Source organism: Parasteatoda tepidariorum, chromosome 2 (assembly GCF_043381705.1).
Source record: "Parasteatoda tepidariorum isolate YZ-2023 chromosome 2, CAS_Ptep_4.0, whole genome shotgun sequence".
Classification (NCBI taxonomy): Eukaryota; Metazoa; Arthropoda; class Arachnida; order Araneae; family Theridiidae; genus Parasteatoda; species Parasteatoda tepidariorum.
This window is the reverse complement of record NC_092205.1, coordinates 70653661-70672408: the sequence shown is the minus strand read 5'-3', so window position 1 is coordinate 70672408 and position 18748 is coordinate 70653661. Positions and strand designations below refer to the sequence as shown.

The following is an 18748-nucleotide window of genomic DNA, read 5'->3' as shown; positions in this document are numbered from 1 at the left end:
TTTGATACTGTCACTGACTTTTGTCTTCTTGCGCTATTTTTTATTTTACATTTAAGCTTTTCTAACATATGCTTTTCATGAGTCATTCCATACAAACCAATTAAATATTCCATGTTTTGTACTTCATTATATTTTGCCATTTCTTTTCTTAAAACTAACTCTTTATGATGAAAGTTAAAAAAAGAGCATACAAAAGTTTATTTTAAATCGGATATTTCTAAAAAAAATTCCTTTTGAGTCTTTTAAAATTTAATGAAATAAAAAAGACCTATAATATAATTCTTCCTGGTATTCTGTAGCGTTCTTTCTTAAAATAATGCGGTTGTCTAGGGGTGAAATCTTGTATCAACTGATGCAAATTCGAAGTTTTAAGTACCCTTATAGCTAAAAGATGTTCTTTAAAGGTTCTGTCATCATGTAAAATAACACTTTAAAAAAACAAACAAACTTGGAGACTTTTTCGTAAGTTTTGTCTTTCTTTATCCTGCGCCATCTATGCTAATTATGAAACTGGTGCAAAATGTCCATATAAAATTACAGCTTTATAAAAATAATTAGCTCTTGTGATCTAATTTTTTTAAATTTGAAAAGTTATTCTGCCCTGCATTGTTCGGACTCAAAAAGCATTTAAAAATTGAAAATTACTTATTGAGTTTAATAATTTTTTTAGGGAAAACTTCTCGTCATATAGGCGATTATAAAAAATTTTTAATATTTTTTTAAGGTGAAGGTAAGCGAAGTTAGTGTTAAGGTAAAGTATGAAATTTTTTCACCATTTTATAAATAATAGTCTTAAAATTAGGTTTAATATCAGACAGCTGAAATCGGAGGTCAGAAGCGGCATCCAGTTTAATGCTGAATTTGATTATGGTATATACTTAAGCTGTAAAGGAATAAAATAAACTGAGTCGCAGTTTTTGGAAAAGTGAAATTTGTTTTTAAATAATTTTTGAGAATGGTTATCAGAAAGACTTATTGCTGAACTGTAGAATTTAGTTACTTTATTTTGAATTGAAAAGTTAGACTGTAAATACTATGGCATTTTATTTGGAAATGAATATATTTTACGCAATGTATTCAACTAATTCCAATAAGAATGTATCGATATTTTTTTGAAAAAAATATTTTGATATCTTTTTCCTCTTAACGAGTATTTTACTTAAATAATCTCATAAAAATAACCTAAATATTAAATAAACAATGAATTTATTGGATATGTATATAACTAGAGGTTTTAAAAACTATTGCTGGTTTTAAAAAAAATCCCAACTCTCGGTGGAACTTTAAGGTTTGACGGAGCACTTTCTAAGAATCGCTGTCCTAGAACAAAGCTGGGATGTTTCCCGAATAAGTACGATAGTTGTCTTACGAAGTTTTGCCGTCTTGTTTAGTCTCATCCTGTATACAGTAAATATTAATCTTTTACTTACGGCTGGTATTACAGGAGTACCAGAATGGCGGACTTCATCATACTAAGAGCCGTAAGCAAAGGGCTAAGTATATTTCGATCAAATCTCGAGCTTCATAATTCGTATATGGATTGTTATATAATACAAGACAACTTACAGAACTCTATGGTGCAGTATCGCGCATTTATGGAGCAACCTTTCTTTGGTTTGATCTACATTGTTCTTGTAGATGAAAAGTGCAATTATTTTTATTAAAAAGCATAACGCATAGCAAAGAAATATACTTTTGTACGCTATTTTTGCTTTGATTCGACAATTCTGATTTAAAAAACATTGGAATTTTTTTTTTTAATCAGGGAAAATATTATTTGTTTTTTCTAGATATTTTACTTCATTCTACTGTTGTGAAGCATATAAAAATAGCACTGATTGTTTACAAATTTTAAAATTTATTCAATGAAACATATTTACTAACAACAGTGGGGATAAAGTAAGAGATAAAGTACAGTTGGTATCCCGCCAAAAACTGTTGGTATCTGTCAATCGCCGAAGTGGCAGATTCATTGCTTTATCGTGATGCCAATATTATATATATATATATATATATATATATAGCTCATGAATCTCATCAAACCTTAAAAAAATAAAATTAAAATAACTATCGTTTCTCACTTAATCGACTGAATGAGCAGAAGTTGATTTCGAATATAAAGCATGGTTTTATTGCAATTATTTCGTTAATTGTCCTGCAAACACTATATTTTTGATACATGACGTCCCTTAAATTGAAAATTGAGTAGCATTCGTATATAACATTCATATATAATTTGTAACAAAACAATTTTTGATATGTAAATAATATAATATTTTCCATTAATATATATTATTTTAAAAAATATTATTTGATAAATATATATTTTTGCAAACGTCCGGACGGACGCCAACACGGACAAATGCCAGTTCTCTTCTTATAAGCATTCTGTACAAGTTGTATTGCTTTAAGAACAAGAAAGTATGTGCATAGATAGAGAAACGTGATTGCAAATAGATAGTATAACTATTCATAAATAGATGTACATAAATATTTTTATACAATATATTATTTGAAAATATATGCAACATTCAACAATGTATGAGAAAAAACATTTTACTCAGAATTAAAACATATATAGATATATTTATATAGCTCTTGAATTATGGGATGTTCGTTGCTCCAAATTCATCCAAATTAATTTCAAGTTAAATTAGGTTATATCATTACAATTAACTGTAATGTATTGTATTTGTATGATCATTTCATTTCTGAAATTTTTACTCACTAAGCTGCATTAAGATAGGTTTTTCTTCTTGTAATTATCAACTTCAGTTTATTGCATGTGACTTATTGCCTCGCTGAAGGTGGGCAAAATTAAAAATTTTAAATTCACTTCAAAAAATTGTCTGTCGAAAATATGAGATCGAATTCTAATTGACAAAAAAAATGTGTTTATAATCCATTCAGCTATTCGGAATCTCTGACGAGGTCTTAAGAAGTCGTGTCAAAGGGAATACAAATTTGTAATGAGAAAATCTTGATTTATGCAAATCGCGTGGTTATCGCGAGGTTATTGTACTATTTAACTACTATTAAAAGTTTTAATAGTTTCATTTATTCTTTAATGTTTGAACACTTAGAAAATCTTCAGAACAAATGACTAGTGAAAATGTGAAAAATTTCGATTTTTTTTCTTCTGGCTCCAAGAAAGTCAGATGTTTGAGAATCACTACTTAACATGTTTTGTACATTCTATTCCACAATTAAGAGTTAGTATTCCAATTTTTTAGTTTATAAAAAGGATTTTTTTCGAGTTTTATTTTTTGAACCAAAATAAATATATATAAAGTTCAAGAAAAGGAAAGAAGTAACTTGATGCGTATTATTGCGATTGAATGAGATGAATTTTAGAATTTGGAGCACGAAACGGTTCTAAATAGAAAACTTTAATTATTCTAACTACATTGGACCCCTATGCAGTAGTGGTTCAAGGGGTTGTATACTTTGAGGGGGTATTTTCATTTCTTTTATTTCAAACAGAAGCAGCAGCAGAGCATAATAAACAATTAAAAAGAATTATTTATCGCTATCCAAAATTTAACTGTTAAAGTAATGCTCAACTCGCAGCTTCTGTAGGAAAGAAATGGGCTGATCGCAGTTCACATTGATATTAATTCAATAAAAAACTATTGCAGAAAATACTACATATTATTGCAAAGAAGTTGCAATCCACAATAGAGTAATTCTAAGAAGCACACATTTGTAAAACTAAAACAATTATTAAATGATGATTAACTCTCAGAACTCATAAATAAGACATAAATTTGAAAGACCTTAAATTAGATCTGCATATTATGATATGGCAATGCATGTCAATAAGCTTAAATAAAATGGGTATATATATGTATGAAACTCTCGTACAGCAATATATTTCAATGAGTTCAAATAAGATTTGTAATAACTCTTTGGTATAGCAACATACATCAAATAAGTTTCATATAATTCTTTGGTATGGGAATTTGAGCAAATCCAATGAAAGAATACCCTTCTCTTATCTGGAACTTTTATTATCACACATTCAGAATACGTTACTCCTTTGGCGTTAGATTTGGCAATCAAATTGTTTTCTTAGATTGAACAAATCATAAATTTAAACGAATGTTGATTTTTTGTTGGAGTATATCAGATTTATCTTTAAAACTGCCATTGAAGTAAAGATAAACCTGACATGATGAAAACAAGCTATTGTTGAATCGAGGCTAATTCTCTCGTCCAGCCTCTTGACAAAAGCTCATACAGTATTTATTATATGTCTGTACACTATCTGGAATATGTTTTAAAAGTGTGTAGTGGGCCAATCAAGCACCCAGAATCCTTTTCATGGTGTAGCCAGGGAAGGAATACACAAATAGTAGAATGATGAGGACTAGGGCTGCAAAAAGTATAGACTTTAGGATGACCCATTTGTAATTGTGCCAGATGATGTAACGGATAGACTTTAGAGGATTTAGGAACCAAATAAATGTCGAATCAGGTCGACTGAAACATAAGAAATAAAAATATTGAAATATTTGTGCAATTTATTTTCTTCAAATCAATAAATATGCCCAAGCAAATTTAAAAATGGCAGCGTCTGGTGCAAAGAATATGTTATATAGTTGGATGACAAAGAGCTCCGACGTCAACGTCTTGGCGTCTTTTGCATATTCTCCGAATATAAATTTTTAAGAGTTTAGGTGAGAGAGCTTGAGTAGAGGGTGCATTATGCTCAGACGTTGACTTTGGGGCTCGTTGTGAACCTATCCTTTTATAAAAATTACATAAGTTATAACTTTCTGTTAGAATATAGATAGACTTATTTTCTTGCACAATATTAAAGTCTACAGTTTTTTTTTAAAAATCACTAAGCTTTGTAGCTTTAAAAATACATGAAAAAATGACGTTTTTTTAAGATAAAATTAATTGATATAAAATCAGGGTTTAATCAACATTCTATTTTATTTTCAATGCATCCAGTATAAGTGCGCCTAGTCGCATAGCGTTAATGCTAAAAGTATCAATACTTTTAATAAATTTAAAGTCGATTGCATTCTGCTCATGCAATTAAAAATTTGAAATATCCTTTTGAAAATGAAGCATAAATTAAATTTTGGATCCAATAATTATAAAGTTACCAAATGTTTAAAATTTACGATCGACCATTTCCCGAAATACAAAGTATCCATGTTTCTAAACGTTTTCTATAATGCTTGATTACTGTAAAACACTATACCCATGAATTACATAATTTCATTGAAAAAGAATTACGGGATTTCGTAACCTCATAATCATAACTATTTTTTTTCAATGTGCAGTGAAAGCTATTATTTTTATTTTCTGTACCATTCACTTTGCTCGCTCTAGCATTTCATTAGCGGTTTTCCCTTTTTCAAAATTATTCCTTCAGTTTGAAAGCAACCACTACCGGGAAAAATATCTAGATTTGTTGGTAATTTATTGACTTTTACAAATAGATGATTTGTAAGCTCTCTCGGATTAACAGGATTTAATACCGCGGATGGAGTTTCTCCTTATTTCCCAAATTATGAAATGGACGATACGGCCCGATTCAGTGGTCACAAATTAACATCAAGGTTCCGTGGTCACCAATTTCATTATAATACGGTTGGTTACAATAATACGTTTTCAACTTAATCACTTTTGCTGGCTATTTTGTATAACAGTTAGCATCACGAAAGACTTTTATTTTGAATTATATAAACTTTGTCACAATAACAAAGCAACCAATTTGTTATCCTTTATCCAATTAATTATTTAATTTGTTTATAACTCGTAATTTGATGAAAGCAAAAGAAAATTGTTTTATTTACAATCTTAAGGGTTTATTTTGGCTAGTAAGATGAAAATATGAATTTTTTTATAAAATTAAATAATTTTAATCGAAAATTCAAATCAGCTGTTTTTGTAATTCTAATAGATATTATTATACATAAACATTCATATTATTATACATATAGTCAAATTATTATACACAAAAACTAAATTACATGTCTTAATAAGAAATATGCATTAAAACTTACTGTGGCTTGTCTAATGGGTCCGGCTCATTTCGACCTAATCCTGCAGGATTTTTCTCGGCTTCTTCTTTGGATAGAAGGTGAAGCTCAGCTTCAACTTTACCCTTAACCACAAAATAACAAGTTTTAGTAAAACATAGTACTAAAGATTCTTTTCACATTAATGTATTTACATTTTATAGAGAAAAGTTGAAATTGATTACAGTTTCGGTGCATAGTGACTGATACTGTTACTCTTTGAATTTCTATTCAAATAAAATGCAGAATCTCTAAAACAGTATTTATGTAACGTGTATTTCAGCTCGTATTTTAAAAGAACAGTTTAATTTCAACTTATTAAAGCTTTTATAGCTTTAAGCTTTTAAAATAAAAAAATTTATTTGAGGAAAAACTACGAGTTTGGCGAAATTTTAGGGCACATAAATAACTTTTTCAAGTTCGCTTCCAACAATTTTTCTTTGAGACCTTATTCTGATATTATTCAAATGATTTAAATAAAATTCATAAATCGATAAGAAAATATTTATTCAATAGACATTTTGAAACATGTTTTGAAAGTATAATTTAATTTCAACATAATTAAGCTTTTGTAGCTTAAGTATTTATTTTGGGATTAAACAGCGAGATTGGAAAGATTGTTCGATTGTCCAAGACTTGCTTGCTTCCGACGGCTCTTCTTTAAATCTTTTCTTTTATTAGCTGAATAACAAACGTGAATCATGAGAAAATATTTATTTAATAGATACTCCAATGTCTCTTAAAAGTACTATTTAAATCCCACTCATTTACGTCTTTGTTAATTTAAATGACGTTTAGAAACTAATTAAATCTTGCAGTTATTATAAATAAAACTTTTGGTATTTCCCCCATAGCTTTAAGTAAATATGGTTTCAACCTAATTATGCCTTATAATTAAATATTCGGCTAATAATTCTGGCTTATGCGAAGTGCTATTACCTAATTTCAGATTCTTTAGGAGGGAAATAGGCTTTGTTTTGATTATTATTTTTATCAACTTCAGCGAATTTCGTAATTACCAAAATTGTCACGTTTGCTGCTCAAAGGCGAACACCACACTCTACATTGATAAGGTGAATAATGCTGCCAAAGTAAAATATTCGTTATTGAACGAAATCGTTTATCTTTTCAACGAAATTTTTTGTCAAACCAAGTTTGTGATTGGACAAATTATTTTAATTTTTATTTTTTTTTAGGAGAAAAGTATTAGACTATAAAATAGCATATATTGGAATTATTAGACAATATGGAAACTATTAGACTATAAATAGAAAGGGAAGAACACGTTTAACTTTCATCGCGTGAGACTATAAAATACACATTTCATTCATTACTTTTTTTTCAGCAGACTCTGAAAAGATTCGATCAATGCAACTAATCTTGGTCTCTTCTAAGTAGAATAATTGTTCCAAATTGATTATGATGTTTAATTGCAACAAATGAAAAATATTCTGATTATATTAAGTTGTTGCCCTTGTTATAAAGGTCATACATAAATACTTGAATAATAAGATAGTTGTGTCGATTTCGATGTTTTATTAGTGACTTACCATAAAAAGTCTCGTATCTTAAGTTCAAAGAATGCTCTTATCATTAACAGCTGAGAGTATTTAATAGGGATAGATTTCATAAGGATTGTACTAATTTGTATATTTTGTTGTACGTTTTTTTCACTCAATGCGGAATTGTGACTAAAATTTATGCAAGATTTATATCGTTCATAACTATTTGCATAATAAAATGTTTTGAAGAAAAAAAAAAAAGACAGTAAAGCAATTGTCGGTTACGAAAAATTAAAAATAGATTGCTCCGTGAAAGAGTTGCGTGTGTTCTTTTAGCAATATTGAGAGTCTTTTCCTACTTATGGTGTTTTCTCATTTTGGTGACCAGAATTTGTAGCACAGATTTTGTGACTTAGCGTTGCACTTTTATTTTTTTTAAGTCTAAGGTTTATTTTAATAAGCTCGCAAACCCCAAAGTCTGAAAGGAGAACATTTAGTGTTGTACTATTGACATTTAGAAGCATTTCTTATCATTAAAAACTCCCGTTGACAAAAAAAAAATGATTGCATTCCTGTAAACCTAGTAAACCTGGGGAGGTCCTGCAAACCTGGTATGATATTTTATACATAATACTATTTTATAAAAATCTAATAAAAAAAAATCACAGTTTTCTATTGGAAATCTGTTTTTTTGTCATATTCACTGATTTTGGGACACATCTTACACAAATTTTGGGACAACCTGTGTCATATGTCATAAGAAACATGACCTACCGTAAGTTCCATCTCGTCATTGTCTTTCTTGATAAAGAATGGCCACCATCCTTTTATCCTTCTCTGCTTGAAGAGGGACACTTGAGGTACACTGCCATCTGTTTTGAGCATATCCAGTGTACACAGTTTAGAGGACTTGGCACCGCGAGGAAAACGATTGAGGTCTAGCGTTATAGCTCCTGAAAAGAATATAGCACATATTATTATCGATGGCACTTCGAATTTAAATCAGTCAGAGAATTTGACAAGATTTTCTGGAAACATTGTGTATTTTTAAAATAATTTCTTCTAACATATGTTCTACGTAGTATTGGCGATAAAAATTCTAAAATATTGAAATTATTTAAAAACAATTTTACGTCAGAGAAAATATTAAATTACATGTAATATTAATCATTAATAGTATAATTTTTAGGCTAAAGTAAAATGCTTTTTGACACGTTGAATGCCATGGGGTTACCTGTGACTGGCACTGAGTTTGTTCGTAGCGTCACGGGGTCCCCGGTGACCGGCGAAGCCAAAATTATTAGAAACACATAATTCGAGTAAATTTTTAATGCTTTTAAAATTTTTATATTATTATCGTTACTAAAATGGTTTGAAGAAATTAATGCAATATAGAGCAAGCAAAAATCATTTTGGCCAGGCGGGCAAGCCATGTAAAATTAACGTGGCATTCAACGTGTTAATTTAATCTTTTTGAATATGTCAGAAGACATATTTAATTACTTGTAATTAAAAAGCATCTTATTAAAACCTCCGTAATTGTTCAGTATTTTTATAAAGTACAGCGAGTAAAAAATACAGAAAAATCGGATCACCCTGATTTATTTTTGATCTAATGATCAAGTTTTCACGCTCTAGGACTCAATCTTAATGGTTCGAGGGGATGACCTCCAACAAGATAATTAATTAGGGCAAACGATATTTAAAGTTATGAAATCAGACCCAAAAATAGACTTACTCTGAATAAACACACCTTTTTCGACTATTTCGGATTTCTGACCCCCCAAATATAGTGTATAGCCCTAATCTGGGAAATAAGGTCCTAATTGTTTGGTCCAGAGAGCGGTTTAAGGTTTGGAACGCTTCTACGTTGATTTTACTTTTTGCGTATTTCGCCATATCTCGAGAACTTTTTAAGCGATTTGAAAATTTTTTGCACACAATTATAAAATTCGTATATCCAAAGATAATTCTATGCAAAATATGAGTTTAGTAAATATTTATTATTTTATTTAATAATAGTCGAAAAAATTTTGTATTGTGAGGTATAAAATTTTTTATATCATTTTAAAGATCATTCATATAATTTTACATGGCAAATTTCAAAATTTGAGTGAAATCAATGAATAGTTCTGGAGATACTGAAGTTTATAAAAAAATCATATTTTGTGCCCTGTATATGTTTACAGCTAGAAAATGTATACATAAAAGTTTCTTGTATCGAAAATAAAAATACAGCTCTCAAGATCCATAGTTTCTAGCTTTAGATTATAAATAATACACCAACTTGTCTATTACAAGGCCTGTTTTAACGAAACTGCATTATTAACAAAAATTTATTATTCCGTAGTTAATTTAATGTTAAAGAGCCTACCTATGTAAAACTTCGTCAATATGAGCATAATTCAGATTAAAATAGTAATTTTATTGGAACTTTCTTAAAATTATTTTATAGAAGTCGTCAGAAAAAATATTGACCATTCGAGAAAATTCCGTTCTTTTCGAAACCATGCAACTATAACGGCAACTGTTGATTAGAAGCAAATAACTCTTCGAGATGAGGAATAACGATTACAGGTAACATTAGTACTAAGTAAGGAGTCACTTGTTCATGCAACACGTTTGGCCATCCCTCTTTTAGATTAATTTTTGAAGAATTTATGTTTTTAATTGGAGAATGCTAATACTTCCATTCTGTTGACTAATTAAACGTAGTAATTTTACATGTCAACCAAGAACATAGTTTTGCATTTCAAAATGTAAAATATGAGCAAAACTGGTCAAATAGTTCCTGTGAAATCAAATTTCAAAAATTACAACATTTTTAAAAAAGGCTTTTTTCAAAAAGAGAAAGTTAAATTAGTAAAGTTTCCTAATTCGCCGAAAAACAGGTATGTTTATTCAGAGAAAGTAGATTTTTGTGTATGATTTCGTAACTTGAGACTTCGTCTACACTAAATAATAAGCATATTTGAAGTCACCCCCTCGAACCATTAAAATTATGTCCTAAAACGTGGAGATCCGATAATTAGATCAAAAGTTATTTAGGATGGTCTGTTTTTTTCTGCGCACTGTGCATTATTTGTACGTGAAACTTTAGTTTTGATTTTATTGTTTGATGAACTATATATTTCATTAAAAAATTAATCAAGAAATTAAAAAACTGAAATTATATAAACAGATATAAAATAAATACTTAACATCTAACATTTTTGTGCGAGCATAAGAAAGTTTAAATTCGGGAGTAATATATTTCACTCAAGAGGGAAAAAAAAAGAGATAAGCTTAAATCTTTTGGGTTACCTAAGAAATCATCTGCGGAAAAGTGATCCGCATCCCACACTTGAAGTTCCAGCCTAGCTGGAATCTTACATTCTGTTTCGTCCCAGGAGAAAAGGGATTCTTTTCTGGATATGACGATTTTTTCTTCAGCCGGCAAGTAGTCAAACGGATAAACGAAACGCCAATTGAAATTTCCTTCCCCGGTCAGTGAGCTGCAATAAAATAAAATAAATAAATATTTAGCTAAGATAATTTAACAACAAAAAAGCCATTATTCTTGTAATAATATTACGTGAATATAATTATTAAAAGAAAATGTGCCCTATTTGGTATGCACCTTTATACTTTATGTGTGTTTCTGTTGTTGTGATAAATTTGGTATGGCACATAAAGTTTGGTTACATATGCTTATAAAAATAACTGATTGCTTATAAAAATAACTGATAAATAAGCTTTGCTAATAATTGCCTAAAATGTTGTTTACAAAATGTAATTTATTTAGTTGATAATTATTTGTAAAAGCAAATTAATCGGCTAAATGTTCGTTTTCTTATTCTAACTTTCGTTTTTTAATCTAAATTAATTATTCTAACCACGTATAGTGATTAAAATATTATTATTATAGTAATAAAGATAATAACTAGTTGATGAAATAAGCTGAATGAAAGTTAATCATTTGACTGATGAATTATTTAAATTAAAAATGTTAGTCTAAATATTTAATTTACGACAAAAAGGTAATTTTTTATTATGTAAGCCATTATATTTAGATAATCAGTTATTATGTAGACTAATCAATTCAACAATATCATGTGTAGCATGGTGAAGAGCCGACAGATACCTTTCAACCGGCAATATATAATCGAATGGAAGCGGATTAAAAGAAAGTCTATAATTACATTGAAACACACAATTTGTTTTCGAACATTCAAGAGTTTATTTCTTGAAAGCCGTGCTGAAAAGAATAGAAGCGGAAGAATAGACAACAGGGGCTGAGGTTTCGATATGTTTTGAATACGCTTCTTGAACATAGGGTTTTTCAGAAATAATATCAGAAAAATCTTATTGTAGACATAACCATGCTATGTCAACCAATCTTTAATATCGTATTATAAAAATTGCACTTTCGTCAAACTTTCGTAATATATAATTATGAATTGAGATACGATGCTCAGTCCTTAAATGTTCCATGTCTAAGGACCATACAATGTGAATTTTTTTATCTTCTTATTTTTACCCCGTCAGTGATTATACTTACTCAATATGAAAGTTCGAAACTTGCATCGTCCTACACTGTATATTCGACGTCTGTTTTTATATAAAATATTACCGTAATTTAAAAACACGCTTTCGGGCTTTAATTGTTAGAGAAACATTTTATTCTCAGAGAAACATGTTTGATTTGACTGTAATTTACTGTGTTATATTTTGAAAAAAAAGAACATTTAGACTTTAGACTATATTTTAGACTTCTGTCAAAAATGTACTGATGTTTTTATATGTCATTTTGAATGAATCTTTTAGTATCAATTTTACCATTACCAAATAACTATGATAGTTATCAAATGAAAATATCTATAATGATTTGTCACACGAAAAGAAAAATCGGAGTGGAATCATAAAATAGGTACAAAATAGAAACTTTGAACTGTTTTTACTTCTACCTTAATGAGGTTTGTAATTGAATCACGTTTCCGTTCAAACTGAACTATAGTATCGTATAAACAGGCTTAAGACGTACGTTACATGGTTCAACTTTGCTCCACTGTATTAATTTGATTATATTGTTCAGAAGATTCATTACTAGCGTATAATGATTCAACGCTGTCTAAAATTTTTAGCATTGTACTTTTAAAATGTAAAGGTTATCCCGAAAATCACACAAGAAGCAATTTTGATACTAAAACACAAGTTTTAAACAAAAAATTAGGAATTTCTTATTAATCCATCAAGAGTGCAGGAAAAACTCATGTATGGTAGGGTACATTGAATAAAGCAAGGGAACTGTTGCAACATGTACAATTTTTTTTTAGAAAATTTGAAAGCCTGTTTAGGCAAAAATGCGACTGTTATATAACATTCATTTTCCTCCTTGAAAGCACAGATGATCGTTGGTTATTGAACATAATCCTTATAAAAAGTCGAAGAATGTTAAATTGCATAAACTGGGCTGCACGTTTTTTCGTCAAAATAGGAAATTCATCAAAATGGCATGACCAGGAAATAACAATGACCAAACATGGCTCAACAATCAGACCGCGTTGCTCTTTCGTGTAGTATGTTTATAAGTTTATAAGTCTAAACTATAAGCTGTCTCATTTTTTTTGGTAAGGATTTTTAGCTCCTTTTTTGGAGTCAAATTCAAATCTTATGTGAATTTTGGGACAATCTTTATATAACAACATTTATGTTAAAAGGTAAGCTAAATTCATAAAAAATTGTTTTAAAAATTTTGAAATAACTTCCGATTGTGCAAACGAGTGTTGTTAATGTTCGTTACCTTAATCATTATTTTAGATAATAAAAGTAATTATATTTATATAGAAACATAATTTTTTTTCACATGTTAAATCTTTGATCTGTTTTAAAATAGATGAGTAAAACAAAAGGAAATAACTTACCGATAATGAATATCCGTGCACTGAGTGTCTTCCGGACCTTTGAGCCATCTGATGATGATAAATGTAACATATTTAGAAATATATATTTACATTAATAATTTATGTAAGTAATGTGAAACACAGAAAAACAACAACACATACCCTTTTACATAAATGTCTGACATCTTTTCGCCTGTAAAGAAGGCATCATCTTCTAAAACAACATCGTCTGTGTTCCAGATGATTACTCGCAACTCGTAGCTGGTGCATAAAAAGTAGAACATTATTATCAGTGTATAACAAGCAATAAGGGCTATTCATTAATTTGTTCGGGGCTTCAGAAGGCTATAGTGAAAAAACAGACAAATACTGCAAAAAAATTACATTACTGTTAAACACAGAAAAAGTGCTTTTTTGCTTATCGCCCTTATAGATTTTCTTTGCATGAACCCTGGGTGATACGGTATATATAAAGACGATAGTCCAATTTCCACCACAATCAAAATGCGACTGCCAACAATATTACAGCGTTTAAGATCGTTTCACGGAGTTCCAACATATCATACGGTAAAATAGGTAAGAAAACAAGACCCACAGAAAATGAAACATGTAATATAAGTCCAATGGACGAGGTTAAAGAGTTAAGTCCTCTTCAGAATTATAAGGCGCCTTTGTCTTCTGGTTCAAGGCTCGTTCTCTGAGCCCGATGCCACCAACACCACTGATACACACAATAAAGAGCTTCGTTCGCCCTTGGACGCTATTTTGATTTCTTTATTAGTCGGATGTATGCTTCCAACTATTGCCAACTGTTTTTACAAAATACTTCCATTGTTCCTGCATTTAGCATAAGACTCGTTTTAAATGTATTTATTTCAATAAATTTTTTTTAAAAGGCCTTCTGTAACTCGGATGAGAATTATGAATAATCCTGTATATTAATTAAAATACATTTCTTTTATACTAAATGTCAAATACAAGGTGCATCCAGAGAATGTAAGCATACAACAAAGTAAGAAAAGGATGTAACTTTATTTATGATAATGATAGTTAGTCCCAATACACTTATGAACAATTCATTAAAGCATGTGAAAGGAATCTGTAAAAAATTAAATTTTTGTTTTTTATTTTGAGGTCAATTGAAGTACATGTGTCACGTGTCTTGAATGAGAGTCGTTCAAATTGGCAATAAATGTTAAGCTAACCTAAGTATTTGTGAATGATCTGCCATTGTAAAGTCCTTATCTCTTCGACATCCATTGTTGATGTTGAAACAGTATCGTTCCTGACACGCTTGTTATCATCATTTGCATCAGCATTTGAGTGTTAAATCTACTGATTTCAACCAAGGTATCCCGATTGCTAAATTTGCTTCAAGTTTGAAGTCCGTTACGGCGAAGAACGGAAATTAAAAGTTAGCAAAGGTACCCAAAATTCTAGCACCAAGGTATCCAAAGGTATCCAAAATTCTAATTCCGTAAAAACGTTCTCCCCTTGATTCCTTGAGATAACGATTACAGAAAAATAGCCAAAATTTATTTCTTATATAAAAGTCAACCACACCTTCGTTTAATGTTTTGAATATTAGGAAAACTTTACAAAAAAGCATTGCGATTGTAATTTTTAAAATTACTTTTTAAGAGAGCAATCACACAAATTGATATTAATGCTGAAAGCAATAGCTAAGCTTAACCGCACGGTAAGGAAGCATTGTTCAGCGGCTTTCATTTTGGCCGTTCAGATTCAGCAATCTAGAAATATCTGGTAAGTTGTCAAACTGAACGTGGTTCATTCACATGAAGTAAATTTTTTAACTCACGTTGCTTTTTGAGATATCATTAAATTCCTCAAACTATTTAGAAGCATTTTGTTCATTGCCTTTAAAAACTATCAAAAGTGCATGTAAAGATTTAGTGTTTGAATCAGTAAATGCTGGAAAGAAACTTACAATAAAATGGTAAATGGAGTGATTAATAACTTTAAGGATTAATAAATGAAGAATACACTTCGTTATAAAGGCGAATATCACCATAAAATTGGATGTCAAAAACGTTACGCTAGACGTACTTGAATTTTAATTACCTGTTTGGTTTTCGTGGAGATATATCAGTTGGCGGTTTAGGCAAAGGCATATCCATTGCAAACATATCCACCCACATTTCGAGTTTGCCCTAAATGATAAAAAAAGTAAATGTAAGAACTGAGTATTAAATAAAGGTATTACGTATTTGATCTATTTCAACCATGTTACTCCCACTGTACCGTTATGTTTGAGAATCTTATAGTGTGATCGATTTCAAAATACATACGAATGTAATAGATAATACTTTTATTAACAATAAACAGCACCATCTATAAAGGATGTCAAACTTTTTTTCCCCATATTTTTGACTCCTCCACCTCTTTGTCATAAAAGTGTCACACTCGTCATACGACTCGCTATATTATATAAACGTACACTAGCAGGTTCGAAACAATACACATGTTATAGATAATGTCTCAAATTTTATATTTATACTTCAAATACTTTTTAAGGAAATTTGTGAGCATTACAATAGTAAAGATTGTATGTAAATCAATTTTGATGAAAAAGATGAATAAATATAAAAAAATAATAATATGAAAATATTTAATCTGGTGATTTTAAATATTTCTATTGTAACTAAAATTTGGGATGTTGCACTTTCTGCCCCCTTCCTCTCATTGTCATAAACTGTTGCGATTTCAAGAACCCTTTCCCCCTTCTAGCACATCATTCATTGGTGATCTCTAGGTATTATTTATCAAACTAGCAACCACATCGCCAAGCAACCACAGCGCCATTTGAACAGGCTGTAGATTCTCAGACTTTGGACAGAATGGACCTTCCTTTTCCTCCTTCTCGTAATTATTCAAATTTATGTTTGTCCGTGTGCTATTTGTTATTAATAATAAGATTTGGCACTAAGCTTTTCTCCGAGATCTAGCCAGGGCCACATCAGTAAATAATAATGAAAATAAACAAATCGTAAATTTTTTTTACATAATGCTTCTAAAATTAAATTTCCTTCTTCAGTTTTTTATTATTTTTTAGTTTTACTTATTTGGGTAGATGAAGTGCTCTTAACTCGTAGCCCTCATGATTGTTATTGAAAAGGAAAAGTCTGACAGTGCGTGAATAACGAAATATTTATTATTGCTTACTGAATCTAATTAGTTTTAAGATGATTACATTCAATTTAGATTTTGACAAATTATTTTACTCGATAAATCAAACTTTACAATGCAAAAATCATGCATTTGGTCATGAAATTGTGGATCCTCAACCTCCATGACCCTTCCCTTCCTGGCTCATAACAGGCTGCTGCGGTCATGATTTACTTCTTAATTAATTAGCATAGTTAAGATCTACCTTTCGATTTAGGAAGAATTTTCTCAGAGCGAGAAATTTCGATCACTAAATCAAAAGTTATTTTAAGTGTTTCGTTTTATTTTCTTTTTCTTTTACACGAGAAGAAGTATTCAAGTGAAATTCAACTTTATTACATGTTTTTTTTAAAACTTACTTGTTCGATGCCGGGTTTATCTGGATGGTAAAGAGGCCTAGTTTCGACATGTTCAGGTACTAATTTGTACTCGGCTTTCGGAATCTCATGCCACCGGTGCAGAACTGCTAACGCCATGTGTTCTTCATGTAGTTTGTCCGCTGGAAAGAACGATGAAATTTAATGGTCAAAAAATAAATGTATCCTAAGTTTGAGGTATAGGCCGAGGTCAAATGATGATTGAAAACATACCATCTGTGTCCCCATCAGTTTGAAAAGTGAATGCTTTGTTTCCTATTCTTATTCTATTGGGCATCATGTAAGGTCCATCTAGTTTCAAATCTTTGCAAAGTTTTGCAAGAATCTGTGTTGGTTTTAATGGATCTCTCCATTGGTTTGGACCAGACCTGATAGGAAAGTATTAAAAAATCTTATAAATATATTTCTGATCATCCCTTTGTATCAATGGTTACAATTACAGTAAAAGTAATATTGCATATAATAATATTTCTGGTCAAAATCTAACAAAGTGAAGGATTAAATAAAGAAATTAAGATAAGAAAATAAAATCAATTGTGAATAATCGCAGTGAAATTCTAAGTCAAAATAAAGTTCGTGTAGGAGAGACGGGGGGATAACATCATCAAATTTACCTAAATAAAACTTATTTTTTACTTTTTTTTATTTTAATTAAAAAATAAGTAAAAATTATCAGTAGTAAATTAACAATAATGATATAAGCCTTTGCTTTTCGTGGAGAGAGAAATTTTTTTAGTTGTAAGTTCAAAGATTTCAGAAGGAAGGGGAATATCATCTTTAAGGGAAAGGAACATTTATTTTTTATTATTAGATTCTATATAAATTATGTTCGTTTTTTTTCCTTATTAGAATCAATATACTTAAAATTTTCAGTAAAAGTCTTCGTAAAAATTTATTTGGTAACATTCTAGAATTTATAGTTTTAAGAAGGAATGGGAAATGTCAATCCTAGAAAGAAAAAGAAATTACTAACTAGATCTATATATAAATTAACTATCACCATTTAATTAATAAAACTCTAAAGCAAAATTAAAAAAAAAACATAATAATTTTACCTGGGATGTAAAGAAAATTTTTGGATGTTTTCCGGAGAGGGGTGGGGGTAATGTCATCCACAGTACTATGGATTATTTTTTATTCTCTACTAGAATCCATATAGTTTGTATTCCAATATTTAATTGCTTAAAAACATAAAAAAATTTTAAAATGTTATTTTTGAGGTATTTAAATATGAATTTAGAGGGAAGGGGTAATGTCATACTCAAGGCATATGAACTATTTTTATTCATTACTAAGATCTAGTCATGTTATATTTCATAATTTAATTGCTTAAAAATTGAAAAAAAGTAATGTGTTAAAAAATATTATTGGCAATGTACCTAATACGTATGGTTTTAGAGGTACGGAGGAAGGTAATTGTCCTCCTCAGGGAAGATGGACAGTTATTTTTTTACTAGAATCTGTGTGTGTTATTTTCCAGCATTTCATTGATAGTAAATTAAAATAAAATATGGATTAAAATTATAGTTTTAGAGGGAAAGATGAGGTAGCGCACCCTCAGGAAGTGGAACTTTTTTGTTTTGCAATGCTAAACTTCAAATGAGTATTTTGTAAACTTTCAAAACTTTATAAATTTTTACCATAATTTTTCCTATTTTGAGTATACTATATGCCAAATATGTATGCTTTTATTTGAAGTTATGTTGTCTTCAGCAATTAATGAGACAACTTTTCATTTGAGCTATTTTTCTCTCATTTCATTC

General features: G+C 29.7%; 1 protein-coding gene across 1 annotated transcript in view; it reads right to left on the bottom strand.

The window, feature by feature from the left end:
* Positions 1-3632: 3632 nt before the first annotated feature.
* The window catches only part of LOC107436426 (otoferlin-like), a 341056-nt gene continuing 325940 nt past the window's right edge, over positions 3633-18748 (bottom strand). The window contains exons 38-46 of the mRNA XM_071177705.1: positions 17199-17353; positions 16968-17107; positions 15505-15593; positions 13585-13683; positions 13444-13491; positions 10844-11034; positions 8315-8493; positions 6024-6124; positions 3633-4482 (exon numbers count right to left, since the gene is read on the bottom strand). Coding sequence (XP_071033806.1) covers positions 4302-4482; positions 6024-6124; positions 8315-8493; positions 10844-11034; positions 13444-13491; positions 13585-13683; positions 15505-15593; positions 16968-17107; positions 17199-17353 — 1183 coding nt within the window. The 3' untranslated portion in view covers positions 3633-4301. The remainder of the gene's footprint in view (positions 4483-6023; positions 6125-8314; positions 8494-10843; positions 11035-13443; positions 13492-13584; positions 13684-15504; positions 15594-16967; positions 17108-17198; positions 17354-18748) is intronic.